This window comes from Bombyx mandarina, chromosome 20 (assembly GCF_030267445.1).
Source record: "Bombyx mandarina strain Sakado chromosome 20, ASM3026744v2".
Classification (NCBI taxonomy): Eukaryota; Metazoa; Arthropoda; class Insecta; order Lepidoptera; family Bombycidae; genus Bombyx; species Bombyx mandarina.
The window spans coordinates 4,380,179-4,393,415 of NC_143226.1; the positions used below are offsets into that span (position 1 = coordinate 4,380,179).

At 37.3% G+C, this 13,237-nt stretch overlaps 3 protein-coding genes across 3 annotated transcripts; all 3 read right to left on the minus strand.

Moving 5' to 3' along the window:
• Positions 1 to 1,707: 1,707 nt before the first annotated feature.
• LOC149500685 (uncharacterized) lies at positions 1,708 to 3,386 on the minus strand. Its single transcript, XM_089735928.1, has one exon. The coding sequence runs from the start codon at positions 3,384 to 3,386 to the stop codon at positions 2,718 to 2,720; it is 669 nt and encodes a 222-aa protein (XP_089592054.1). The 3' UTR covers positions 1,708 to 2,717.
• A 3,749-nt stretch (positions 3,387 to 7,135) lies between these two features.
• LOC149500686 (uncharacterized) lies at positions 7,136 to 9,022 on the minus strand. The gene has a single exon (XM_089735922.1). It carries the CDS (start codon positions 9,020 to 9,022, stop codon positions 7,154 to 7,156), a length of 1,869 nt encoding a protein of 622 aa, XP_089592048.1. The 3' UTR covers positions 7,136 to 7,153.
• Positions 9,023 to 10,759: 1,737 nt separating this feature from the next.
• Positions 10,760 to 12,689, minus strand: LOC149500687 (uncharacterized). The gene is made up of 2 exons (XM_089735747.1): positions 12,428 to 12,689; positions 10,760 to 11,471 (listed from the first exon to the last, which is right to left on the minus strand). The coding sequence occupies exons 1-2, from the start codon at positions 12,687 to 12,689 to the stop codon at positions 10,831 to 10,833; spliced, it is 903 nt and encodes a 300-aa protein (XP_089591873.1). The 3' UTR covers positions 10,760 to 10,830.
• Positions 12,690 to 13,237: the final 548 nt, after the last annotated feature.

A 13,237-nucleotide genomic window follows, 5' to 3' on the forward strand; every position in this document is an offset into this window, starting at 1 on the left:
TAGTAAGTGTAGTGCATTTTGTTAATATACCTTTTATGTGTTTTTCTATGTTAATGTTTCGGCGCAAAAAATATATAAATACCATGATACTATATTAACTGTGGAATCTACTGATGATTTTGGATAGCACTGAATGTTTGAAGAAAATAACTGTTTTAAAAATAATATATACTTGTAAAACGATGACCGTAAGCTAATTTTTTCATTAAACTCCAAAATAATTAAGAATATACCTAGTTATTACGTCTAAAAATGTGACAACCAAATAGTATGTACCTATTTCTGACGTGTTGCCTTGTTCAGGCAGGTAGAATTTATCAGGTAGAAAGGTTCTCAAACAAACAATGAAATCATTCTGCTCACTTGAATATGGAGAATTCTTCATTCAATTAACTTCCTATTGTAGGAATAATTATTTAATAAAACGAACATTGAATTTGTTATTTTTATATCATACTTAGAAAAATAATGATATTTTTTCAATATTTCAAGTATAAATTATTATTTATGAGTAAGAACAAATAAGACAAGTAACAAGATTTAAATTATAAATTAATTAATGAATAGTAAAAAAATGTATGCTCTAATAATAAAAGTAAATTATGTAATAATTAGTAATGTCACTGCTTTTTTATAGGCTGATGTAAAACGTTTGGTTGTAATGCAGTATTTGTTATTCTTTACAGATTCAAAGAATGGCAACCTTCAAATGTCGATGAACAAATTTAATAAGTTCCGATGTTGTAAGTCAATTTTCTTTTATACTCTGCCACATAGGTAACACACCAAGTAAATATGGGATGGGCTTCATTATATAGAAGACACTTAAAACTAATATAGAGAGTTTTATTGGATTAACAGAACATGTGGCAACAATAAGCCTCCAAGGGCTTATGCAATCCATTATACAAGTATACGCACTGACTAAAAAAGCGAGCGAGGAAGACATAGAGGAATTCTGCTACACCCTCGACAAGGTGATGGAAACAGCATGTAAATGTATTATAATAATGGGCAACTTTAATGCAAAGGTTGGTGCCCCCAAAGAAAATAAATAGCTAAGAGTGCAGCAGTATGGTCATGACAAAAGAAACGATAGAGGTCAGAGACTTGGAGACTATGCACTTGAACATAACCTAACCATCATCAATATGTGCTTCAAGAAAAAGCATAATCGAAGATGGACTTGGCGATCCCCAAATGAACAACACAAAAACGAGACCGATTATATACCATCTAACCAACGACAATATTTTCAAAATTTTGAAGTCGTGCATATTAACGTCACTACCGAGCTTACTTCCTTTAATACAATCGTTACCACGTCTAGTCAATCAAAATGAATATCAAATTATTGATGACGAATGGGGAATTTACCTGGCTATGAATTACCTTCCCACATTAGTACATCCGACGACATAAATGTTTTTTGGCACAATTTAGATAATAGTGCAGAAGATGATCAAATATTTTATTGCTTCGATAAATAATAGTACTAGATTGCGTTTGCAAACACGAAAACATCTTCATAAAGTTCATTCAGTTTTTCAAAAAGCTTAATAATGTTAACGACTTCAGTTTATTATAAACCTTAATGCTTAAACATAAAATTTAAGTACCATTGCAAAATATATTTATTTGGGTCCTTTCATCAGAGAAAGGAGATTATGGAATAAATTTAAAATGACACTTGAAAATAAAAACTCATGAGTACAAAAATATTTATTCTATAATGATACATAAAGACAAATTTATAAGGTTAAAACATTTTGTTTAAAATTTCGTACTTATTGTATTGTGGAACTAGATGTAGTTCTTGGTATTACATTTCAATGCTTAGAACACAGTAAGTTTTGAAAGACGTAGTGTTGCAGAATATATTTGTTTTAGGTTTGTTTTGTATGGTCGCAACTATTTTTGACCGACACAAAAAAGTAGTAGATAATATTTTACATTGTCACTATTACAACAAATAAAATTGTATAAAGTAAAAAAGAATGAAAGGAAACAAGAAACATTTTTCCACGTATTCTTTATACAGAAGTAATTAAAACAGTAATGTAGGTTTAATTACCTTTAAACAGATTCAGCTTGTTATAAAGTTGTCTATTAGAAGTCATTTTTATATGAACGGTTTCTTTTTTACAAATATAATGTATTCTTACATCAATGAATTTTTCTATAATCACTTTAATTAGGCTTATTTTATAGCTGTGTTCGTTTCCCCCAGAAAAGAGATCCTTTTCAACATATGCACTTAAAATATTTAAACATACATATAAAAATTTTATCATAGAGGAGAGGTGGTATACTTGATCCCTGTTTTGGTTTTCTTTTAGTAATTCGAACCATTTTCATAAATCTGACTTTTTTTTAAATCACACATGTATTTCCGTTCAATACTACTGATTTAGCACCAATACAGACCTTCTTATTTATTAAAAAAAACGACAAAAAGGGTTTTTTTAAAGTCCGACACAAGGATCAAGTAACCCTCCCTATGGGGATACTTGATCCCGGTGAGTGGGTTGTATGATCCCGGAGGATCAATCATCTCACCCGTCAAAGTTTCAGCCATAGGCCTACCTAAATATGGAAATTAAATAAACTCAGGTTTACTATTAATAAGTTGTAATTAACGATTCGAAAGATGAGTAGGTACAAAATGAAAACAACATAAAAAAATTGAAAACACAGACAAAAAATAAATGGGAAAATTATTCGAGAAGTGGCACGGAATAAATGTCACGTGTTTTTGAAAATTTCGTCGGCTCCGGCAAGTGTCCCAAAATGTCACCCCACACATAAAATATTTCGTCTTCCCTTGCTGGCCACTTCCAAAGCCTTCCAATTTTTTCCATTGCTTTTATTGTAGCTCCGTTTTCATGTATTTTTGTAATTTTTCCTGGGTATGACAAACCATTGTAAATTGCAACTACAAATTCCCCTACTTCTTTTCTGATGGGCTCAAAAGCTCTATGACCCTCGCCATCACTGCATAACTCTTCTTCCCACCCTGACGATGATGGAAGTGGAGGACATTCATCAGAATCAGATGAGGTGTTATCGTCAATTTTTTTTAGTGAAAAGATTTGTCTCACTGTTTTCTTGGTAGGCCTATTTTCTTTAATCTTCCTTTTCATTTCTATCTCCGCTATCTTCGCCAACTTTTTATTTGATTGTTCTTCGATGACTGCTTTTTCCGGAGTATCGGTTAGGATGCGAGTACGTCCTCGCTTTCTCCCGCGCGACGACTGCGAGCGTGGACCTGCCTTGGGGTAGGGCATGATGTCCTTGTGGAAGAGCAACCCGGTCGGCGGTGTATCGCGTTCCGACCCGGCAGGCTGGTTCTGGCCCAGCGGGGTATCCCGGAACACCAGCGGCATCGCCCGGGCGGCCTGAAGGGCCGCCGTACCGCGGAGACTGACGTCGTTGGTTGTCGACTATCGCCTCGACGACCCGTCGGTCGGGCGTCCTCGGGGTGGCGCCGCGTGTCTGGTTGTAGTGTTGACCGCGGGAACCCCCCTACTCTGACCGGGTTTTGACCCCGGACGGAGATCGGACGCCGGGTGTAAGAGTGCAGGGGAGTCGTTTAGTGGGTGGGCCCTAAATTCCTTGGGCCCGCGGTCTGCTCTCAACACCTGCAGATCGTAGAGTCTCACATACCCCGCGCGCCCCCTAGGCGCGGGGACCTCGTAGGAGGTTCGGCCCTCGGCCCGGAAAAAAAAAAAAAAAAAGGGCATGATGTCCTGTGGTGAAAAGTGCATCGGCACTGATCCTCCAAGTAAGGATGGGGAAGCGCGTTCACTCACACTGCTGCTTTGTACGGGCTCCTCAAGTGGAGAAGGGAGAGGGCAGTCCGACGCTATCACACTTCTCTGTGTTGGTTCTTCAAGTTGAGAAGGGGGAGGGCGGTCCTTAACTAAACTGGTCATGAACTCACTCTTCGTGAAAATGTCGTGAAAAATTATATTGGTAGGCACCATAGCCCTTGGGAAAGCTTCCCCTAACAGTTCCGAAACGTCGTAGATTGTGATTGTTCTCCCGGGGTGTCTCAGCATAAAATTTGATGCTGCCTGAGAATAAAAGGTTTTTAAGGGGCCAAAAACAGTCCTGTCTAATGGCTGCAGCTTGTGGGATGTGTGTGGTGGAATTGTGAGAAGAACGATTTCGTTGTCTTTTGCGTAGTTGAGGGCGTCGACAGAACAATGACTCTCGTGATTCATTTAATGGTCTTAATATTTGATATGCTTGGTCATTTTCATTGGCCTGTGAAATTGTCAATTTTACAAACATATCTTCTAATTTTTTACCAAACTCGTCAATACTTTGCGAACCCTGTCGAGTTTTTTCATTATTTCTATCTGTAAAGCGGTTGCTGATTGCTTCGTTAAAAGATGTTTTTTCATATCAGCGATAAGTTCCGCACATGATTTATATATTTTAGTACCGAGACGTAGCTTCGCGCTCTCAGACAAACGAGTTTTTAATATAAAGTTAATTAATAACTGTTCATGTTCCTTTGTTATACTCTGACTATAAAATTCAAAAGAATCTATCAACTTTTTGGTAACTTCCTCATCTCCTGTCATCACAGGTAGAAGAGAAGATGCTGTTTTCAGGTCAAACTCAGCCATGGTGTTCAAGTTCCTATTTTTAATAATAAAGTCTAATATTTTTTGATAAAGTTCTTCTATGTTATTACAAACAAATAAAAGCTGTTCTGCTTGTTCTAATTTAAAATGTCCTTTTTCAATACTATCATCTAAATTTTTACGTAAAATAATATATCGCTTATACAATATCTCTGTTTCACCTAATTTTTGTTCTAACAAACTCTTTGTGCTTTTTTCTTTCCTCAACTTCACCAATTTAACTTTAATATTATCCAATTCATTATATATGTCCCTTATCTCCATTTATTTGTATTTTATAAATTACTATCGAAACGGTTACAACCACATGACCTTAAATATTATTCTAACAATTATACCTAATAAAACACCGAAAAAAAAAATTAATAATTACTACAAAATAAAAAAGAGTTACTATATTTGACTTGGCCTTTGCACTTTCACTTAAAACTTTTACCGCACTGACATACTAATGTTGCCGCTCCTCGCCAGCTCCTAGACATGCAAGGTCTCCTTCGGGCCTCATCCTCGTCCGTCTCGTCTTCCTCCAGAACGTCTGAACACCCCTCTGGCTATCTCCTGCCGTATCCATTTAATATGGCATTTCTTATATATTTTATAGCATGCAGCTATTTGTTTATGCTGCGATTTCCCCAAATCTTCTCCAATCGCTTCACGGCTGATTTTGACATCTGGGCCCTCCTGACCACCTCCCTGTCACAATCACACATTAATGTAGGTACTTCTAAAGTCGGTGGCTCAAGTACTTGTATTATGGTAAAAGGAGATTGGGCAAAAATATGTGAACGTTGGTCTACCTATCCAACACTAACGCCCTCTGTGGAAATGGGTAGCTAATAAGTCCATAATCAAATTATGGTTAGCGGGTCGAAATGAATTTGAGTTTCGCGCAAATAAAAAAGAAAATGCTTTAAATATAGGCCTTATTTTTATGTTATGTTACGTTATCATTAGTTTTAATTAGTAGTTACGTCAAGAATTATATTGTTTAGGTTAGTAGCAGGCGGTACGAAACCGTCCTGATGTCTAGCCCAACATAAATACCACAATATTGATATTACATGTGCACAAGTTCCAACAGTACGACATCGAGTTAAACACATGCAGTAATAATATCTAAATGCATCTCTTCCTTCTTCTATATTTCTGTTAATTGATATATAGGTATAATACTGTTTGGCTCCGGTATGGCGGGACTGTATACTGGCCTTCAAAAGAGAAACATTATTATCTACTTGTATGCCAAACTCATCCAAATCATTTAGGTCATACTCTGTATACTTCAATTAGGTATAGACCGTTATTTAAATGTTCAGCACAGTATGATGCAGCTATCTTGATATGGTATGTTCCTAAGGCGATAAGAATCAGGTGTTCTTCTTCCAAATTGGGAAAATCTGCAAATTCTGGAAGGTTAGCCGCCATAGACCCTTGTCTGTTTATGTTTTTGTGTATAACATGTTCTACCAGATTATTTTCTGAGTTGATTATTTCTTCAATTATTGTTAATATTTGGTCGGCATAGGCATTATCTGTAATTGGCAGATGGAATACATTAAGTAGTGCAGCACCAATGCGAAAGTTCTCAAACATATGATGTACAGACCTATTAAAATTATCGGTTCGCAAAAGCTTAAACTCCGTTTTGAACCTTCCGTTCACAATTTCCACTACCCATCTTGTAAATGTTATAAGGCGTGATTTGTTTGCTTGATCTGTGGAAAGCTACGAACTATTTCTTTCTTTACTGTGTGGCATATGTGCCTCATAGCCGCATGCTTCTACATCTGGTAGAACGTTCCTGAAGCCACGATCCAATATAGACATATCATTCGTGGAGAAAAACCAATGGAATTGACTGTCATCGTCATTCATAATTATGGTGGCATTACCCAAATTGCGTCAACATTTTAAAAGTATTAAGCCCTCCAAAATTTATCGAAATATCACGAGGAACAAAAAACTTTTGAGATTTACATAACCCTAAGTAAGTACTAAGTACTGAGTACTACTTTCGGCTGTCGTGTGGTCAGTCTGACGAAGGTCCTATGCAAAATAAATTATATACGAAACGAACTGTTATAGCGGGATTCGCTACGTAGATTTTAAAAAATGAAATACGAAGTTATGGAGGTCCGACGACAGTCACGCGCAATGATTTAGGAGGATAGGAGAAGACTTGACCGCTCGGGTCGAGAGATTGAATCAGACTTGACCGCTCGGGTCGAAAGATTGTACAAGACTGTCCGTTTACGGGGCGGACGGAACAGGAGAGCTCGGGAATGCTGATCGTGCAGCTTGGTTAGGGCTGTCAGCCAAATAGTGTTCATACTAGGGTTATAACACCTCCCCCCATGGGAAAATAAACTTAGGGGCTTGATCCTCTAAGTTTATTGATTTGGAAATGATGCAGTGGATCTGGAAGAGGGTTTAGTAGATTTGGTAGGGGATGCCATTATTATAGGGGTTGATGAAGAGAAGGCGAGGATGCCGTGGTTCTAGAGGTTACGGCGAGTCTTGGGTGACGGAGTATTTAGTGCTCCTGTATTAGGACCGGGTTGTTCTGGATTGTTTACGATGATCATTGGGATCTCTGTGCGATCGTGAGCGTCGTTGGGCTTATTTATTTTATAATAGCGATACAATTTGTATAAAGATACAATGGTTAGGATTAGAATTAGAAATAATACGAAGGAGGAATAATGTGCGCCATATTTTGTAAAATGATTAGGGTGTTCGATTATTTTATCTAGTTCTGGAATTAAGTTTGAATTGTTTTCTAATAGATGATTAAGTAAGTTAAGGTCAAGTTGGTTTAGCTTAATGCGGGGCACGTTATTCTCGGCTTCTTTGAATTTAGCGAAGTTACAACATGAATCATTTAATATGTTAAAATCTAACTTAATAGTAGGATGACTTATATTAAGGACATTAGAATTGGGAAATAGTCGGGTATCTTTGCAGAAACCTTTACATGTTATCGGGATAGTTACGATTCCCGTGCCTGATATAATATAGTCTCTTATCTCTAGGTTCTTACAATCGATTGACAGTTTACTTGGTTTGGATTGAACAAATATCCATTTATTGTTATTGAGTGGTTCCCATACATCTATGATTCCGTGGATAAATTTAGTTTTACATAGAGTTGGTAAGGTGGTAATGGCTTTAGAAACTAATTCGCTTTCACAGGATGGGTTGGCGTTTGTAGAGAGAATTTTTACAATGTTGCAAATGTAGTATACATAATTGATTGATTTACATTGGCTTAGGGATCTTAAATTACTATATCGGGTTTTGTCCTTACTTATAACTAGGTACTTTTCATTCGGAATTACGGTGCTGAAGGAGTTTATGTTTGTAGCGTTATGAGGTACAGGTAATGGGATACAGAGGTATACATTGAATTCTTGAGGTTCTACCAACGGAATTTGTAAAACGAACATGATCTTATCATTAAAGAAATAACTTATAACATTAGAAATTTTCATTAAAGTATGTATGTGTTTTAAATCGAGACTCGTGGCTAATTCTAAGTCGCTAGGTAAGTGTCGGTGATTCTCGACAAGTTCTTGGTGTAATTGATACGGCGTTAGAATAGATGGGTGTATAATGTTTAATTTACTAAAAAGAATGGAATTTGTAATATCTTCCAATTGGAAGGACAAACATAAGAGGGCAGTTTCTAGATTGCTAAATACGATATTGAATTGGGAACTGATTAATATATTACTAGATGTTCGCGATAAGTTTCTCAATTGAGTGGAAAGCTTTTCGATAGCCACGTTGAGTTTTTCTTCATTTTCTTTTATGACATTGAAAGTTGCATTGAACGTTTGTATAGTTGATTTGGTTACAAGAATTTGTTCCTTAGTTAATGAAGCTAGCCTCTTTTGTTCGTTTTGGATATCATTTATGGCGTTTTCATATTTCAAAGTATCATCTTCGTTCAGGGTACCGAAAATTGATTTCATTGCTATGCCGATGCCGCTTATCCAAGCGCGCTTTGTTCTATTATTCATTAGATGTGATATAGAAGGATATTCTTTCAAAAGGTCTAAGTAACGAGTTTGTAAGGGGTGGATCATACTTTGGCATTCTGAATTGTCAGTTTGTCTGATTTGCCTGCAGAGGGTTTTTACTGTTTCAAGTGTTTGAAATACGTTTTCGACATGGGGTTTAATTCGGGATATGTCTACAGGAATTAGTACATTTAAGTGGCCATTTGCTAGTTTTGTTTTTCCGACGTGATGGAAATATATACCTGGACTGGAAGAGATCTGAGTAACGATTTGCGGAGTTGTGTAACTTGATGCTTGTAACAATGTTGCGCAGGCGACGAATATTGTAGCTCGAAGTCTCAGCATTCCGGTGATAAGGCGATTGAGGCTCGGCTCGGGTTGACAGGAAACGGCCTGGTTGATGCTTGATTTTTTCGGAATGTGATGATGATGAGGAATTCTTCTTTCGGGGTACGATGCTTTTTTCTTTCAGGATACAGTGGTGTTTTCTTGTTTCAGGATACAGTGGTTGATTCTTCCGTCAGGACACAGTGGGTTTTTTCTTTCAGGATACAGTGATTAGTCTTCTTTCAGGATACAGTGGTTTTTCTTCTTTGATTCAGTGGATATAGTATGTGGATACAGTGGTTGAGTCTTTTTTCAGGATACAGTGGTTGAGTCTTCTTTCAGGATACGGTGGTTGAGTCTTCTTTCAGGATACAGTGGTTGAGTCTTCTTGGATTCAGTGGATGTGGTATGGCGCGGACTGGTTCTGGACAGACTTAGTGATTTCTTTCTTGTTTTCTTCAGGATACGGCGATGAGCTTTTCAAGTAGACGGAGACGATCCGAGGACCCGGGTTTTTGGATCCCTTAACGCTGCCACCAAAATGTTATAGCGGGATTCGCTACGTAGATTTTAAAAAATGAAATACGAAGTTATGGAGGTCCGACGACAGTCACGCGCACTGATTTAGGAGGATAGGAGAAGACCGCTCGGGTCGAGAGATTGAATCAGACTTGACCGCTCGGGTCGAAAGATTGTACAAGACTGTCCGTTTACGGGGCGGACGGAACAGGAGAGCTCGGGAATGCTGATCGTGCAGCTTGGTTAGGGCTGTCAGCCAAATAGTGTTCATACTAGGGTTATAACAGAACGTCCTTTTTAATGGCGGTTATAATTCGTTAAAATTACGAAAAACTGAGAACTCAGGAACATATCGGGCTACGATTCTTCTACACATAGATGATTAGATCAACCGCCATTTTGACTGTCATTAGTCACTAGCAAGTTAAAGTACTCTGTGTAGTGTGTAGTCACTACGACCAAAAGCAATAGGGTGAAATGTAACATTATCATTAGGAGTTTGCTGTATTCTTTATATATGAACAACATGGTGCTGCAGCACTGGCCTGATATGTTAATCGAACTATAGAGTCTGTTTTTTTATACTGATTCGGCCGGTTTACACTTTGCGAAGTGTGAAGTGATAAGTGTTAAGCGTTAACTTAACGCGATAAGTCTCAAGTGTTAAATAGTCTTTTTAATCTCCGTTTACACAGTGTTTAGGAAGAAGCTCAAAGTAGTGGTACTGTCCGTTGTGCATAGTGTCTCTAGAAATGGAAGATGAACAGCGCTTAATATTGAGACAAATAATTAAAGAAATTGTATCTGTTGTGGTATCTGATATAGAAAATGAACTCAATTTTGAAATCAATAGGCCTAAGAGATTATGGCAAAGAAAATGGATTACCAGACGTTCTCAGTATGGAGCCAGCAATAAACTTTTGGAAGAAATTGCTAAGGAAGATCCTGCTGAATTTTACAGATCAATGCGAATGACAGAAACGCAATTTGAAGAGTTGCTGACGCACGTTGAGCCCGCCATAAAAAAAACAGATACTTTTGTGAGGAGTGCACTCACGCCAAAAATAAAACTTCAGATAGTGTTGTATTTTCTTGCCACTGGTTGTAGTCTGCGTACTTTGTCACATTTATTCAGAGTATCTAAACCAGCAATAAGTTTAATGATACCGATAGTCTGCGATGCTGTATACAGCGCCTTAAAAGATTATATAAAGGTTAGTAAAACACATTAACAAATATTTTATATCGGTTTTATTTTTAGAAATAAAATTGCAAACATAAAATTGTATTGGAATGTTGTAAATTCCTTATGCAGATTCCCAAGCTTGGGTTAATACATCATTTCTATCAACAACAGAAGTAAATGCATTTTCAGAATTTGACTGATTTGTCACAACAGTTGTATTTGTATTTTCAAGATTTCCATAACTCAATGTGGCATTTTTATTGTATGTATCATCGTTGCTCGAATAATAAGAATTTCTAGAAATGGTTGAAGTTGAAGGAGACGACATAAAATGTGGTTGTGTACTGTTTTCTACCATTTCATAAATTAAATTGGATGTTTGAGACTGACGGCGGATATGTTTCAAGCGCAAACCAGAAAGATAATTTTGAATATACTGTTGTGCTTCAATTGCTGACTCCATTGGTAAATTTTCCAATTGAACTGCAAGCATTCGTCCAAATAAGTCGAATTCATTCTCTGATACAACAGAGCTGTTGACACTGTTGGCTACATTTTGGGCCTTTGTCAGTAAGTTATCATAGTCTCGTAGCATCGTCCTTTTCCGAGCATTTTTCCCTTTGAATGACTGGCCCGAGTCATTGCTTGAGGTTCCAATTCCAGAAGTATTTTCAACAGCCTTTTCGCCTTCAGTGTCTCTTGTCTCAACTTTATCTTCATTGATTTTATCTTGAGACTCTAGGTTCTGTAAATACATAACATGGCATTAATAAATATATTTATTATTTGTTACAGATTCCTAGAAGTACAGAAGAATGGAAAAGTATTGAAGAAGGATTCAGTCAAAAATGGAACTTTCCTGGTTGCTGTGGTGCATTAGACGGTAAACACGTCGTACTGAATGCACCAGATGATTCTGGAAGTTATTATTACAATTACAAGAACCAGCACAGCATCGTTCTTATGGCATTAGTAGACCATGATTATTGTTTTATTTATTTTGACATTGGATGCAATGGATGATGGAAGAGTTTTCCGAAACTGCAGCTTGAGCCACGCTCTAGAGAATAATTTTCTACCACCAAACCGTGTGATTGTTGCAGATAATGCTTTCCCATTGAAAACGTACCTTATGAAACCATACGGAGGAAATAATTTATCTCTTAAGCAAAAAGTGTTCAACTACAGATTATCACGGGCCAGACGGATAGTTGAAAACGCCTTCGGAATATTAGTGTGTAAATTTAGAATATTTTTGAAACCCCTCCCATATGCTCCCGCTAAAGCTGATAAAATAGTTAGAACGTGTGTTGCTTTGCACAATTGGCTTAGAAAAACCCAAGGTACTATTCAAAGTGTAACAGTTGATACAGAAAACATCGAAACGGGGAACATCACACCTGGTTCCTGGAGAGAGTTTCTAGCAGCAGGTATAGTAAACATTGAAAGAAGTTTGCAAAATAGATCATCACAACAAGCTCACAATGTACGACATCGCTATGCAGATTATTTTGTTGGTGAAGGCTCAGTACCCTGGCAGGCAAGAATGGTACATTAATAGCAATCGGTTTCAGTACAATTTCCTACCTAGTAAGTTAGCATATAAGATACTATAAATAAATGTATTCTAAATAATTTTGTGTTTTCTTTCATTCTCTCGCTATCGGTCGGCCCCTGCCTATTGAAATTACTATAAATTCTAAGCTTTCTTTGCCTACCCGTAGTGCGGTGAAAAAAAAAACATAGTACCCATGGAATACTCACCATATTACTCGATGTCTCTCTGCATTCTCCAACATTTACTGCCTTTAGGGCATCATCCATCACTTTGTACCATTTGATATTTGGCACATATATATCATCAAGCCCTGCACCCGATTTAATAGAATCTTTTACTTTTTTGTGTTCTTGGGAGAAGGTCGATTTCAAGCTTCGTATTTTATTGTACGCTTCTTTGGGACCGAAGTCGGGAATTTCCATCGCTTCACTCAGTTTCAATAGGGCCGCATCTCTCAACTGTTTGATTTTAAATTCTGCGCACTTTACATTGTATAGACATTCATACTTTATGTATTCTTGTACGAATTTTAAAGTATGTTGTTCCGTCCACTTCATTTTCGCTTTGAACTTGACACTGCGCACTTAACACACACGTGTTTACACACTGATTAGTACAGGCGAACTGCGAGAGAGGGGAGTGGAACAGTACAAGGGTGGAGGTCACTTAACAGCAAAAATAGACCTTGATTCTATTTACTCGCACTAATCAATAAGCACTAATCGCACTTAACACTTAACACTAATCACTTCACGCTTCCGTTCACACCTTGATTACTAACTAAACACCTGCACTAATCACCTGCAGTGTTAACTTAACAAAGTGTAAACCGGTCGTAAGGAAGAATTAAGTTGCGAGTCAGTGAACAGGGGAACAATACTAATTTGGGTGTTGGTATTATTATTAGATAAAGGAATGCAACCACATTCATTTTGTTTTATTTCCTTGCCCTCATGTCGTTCCCGATTTC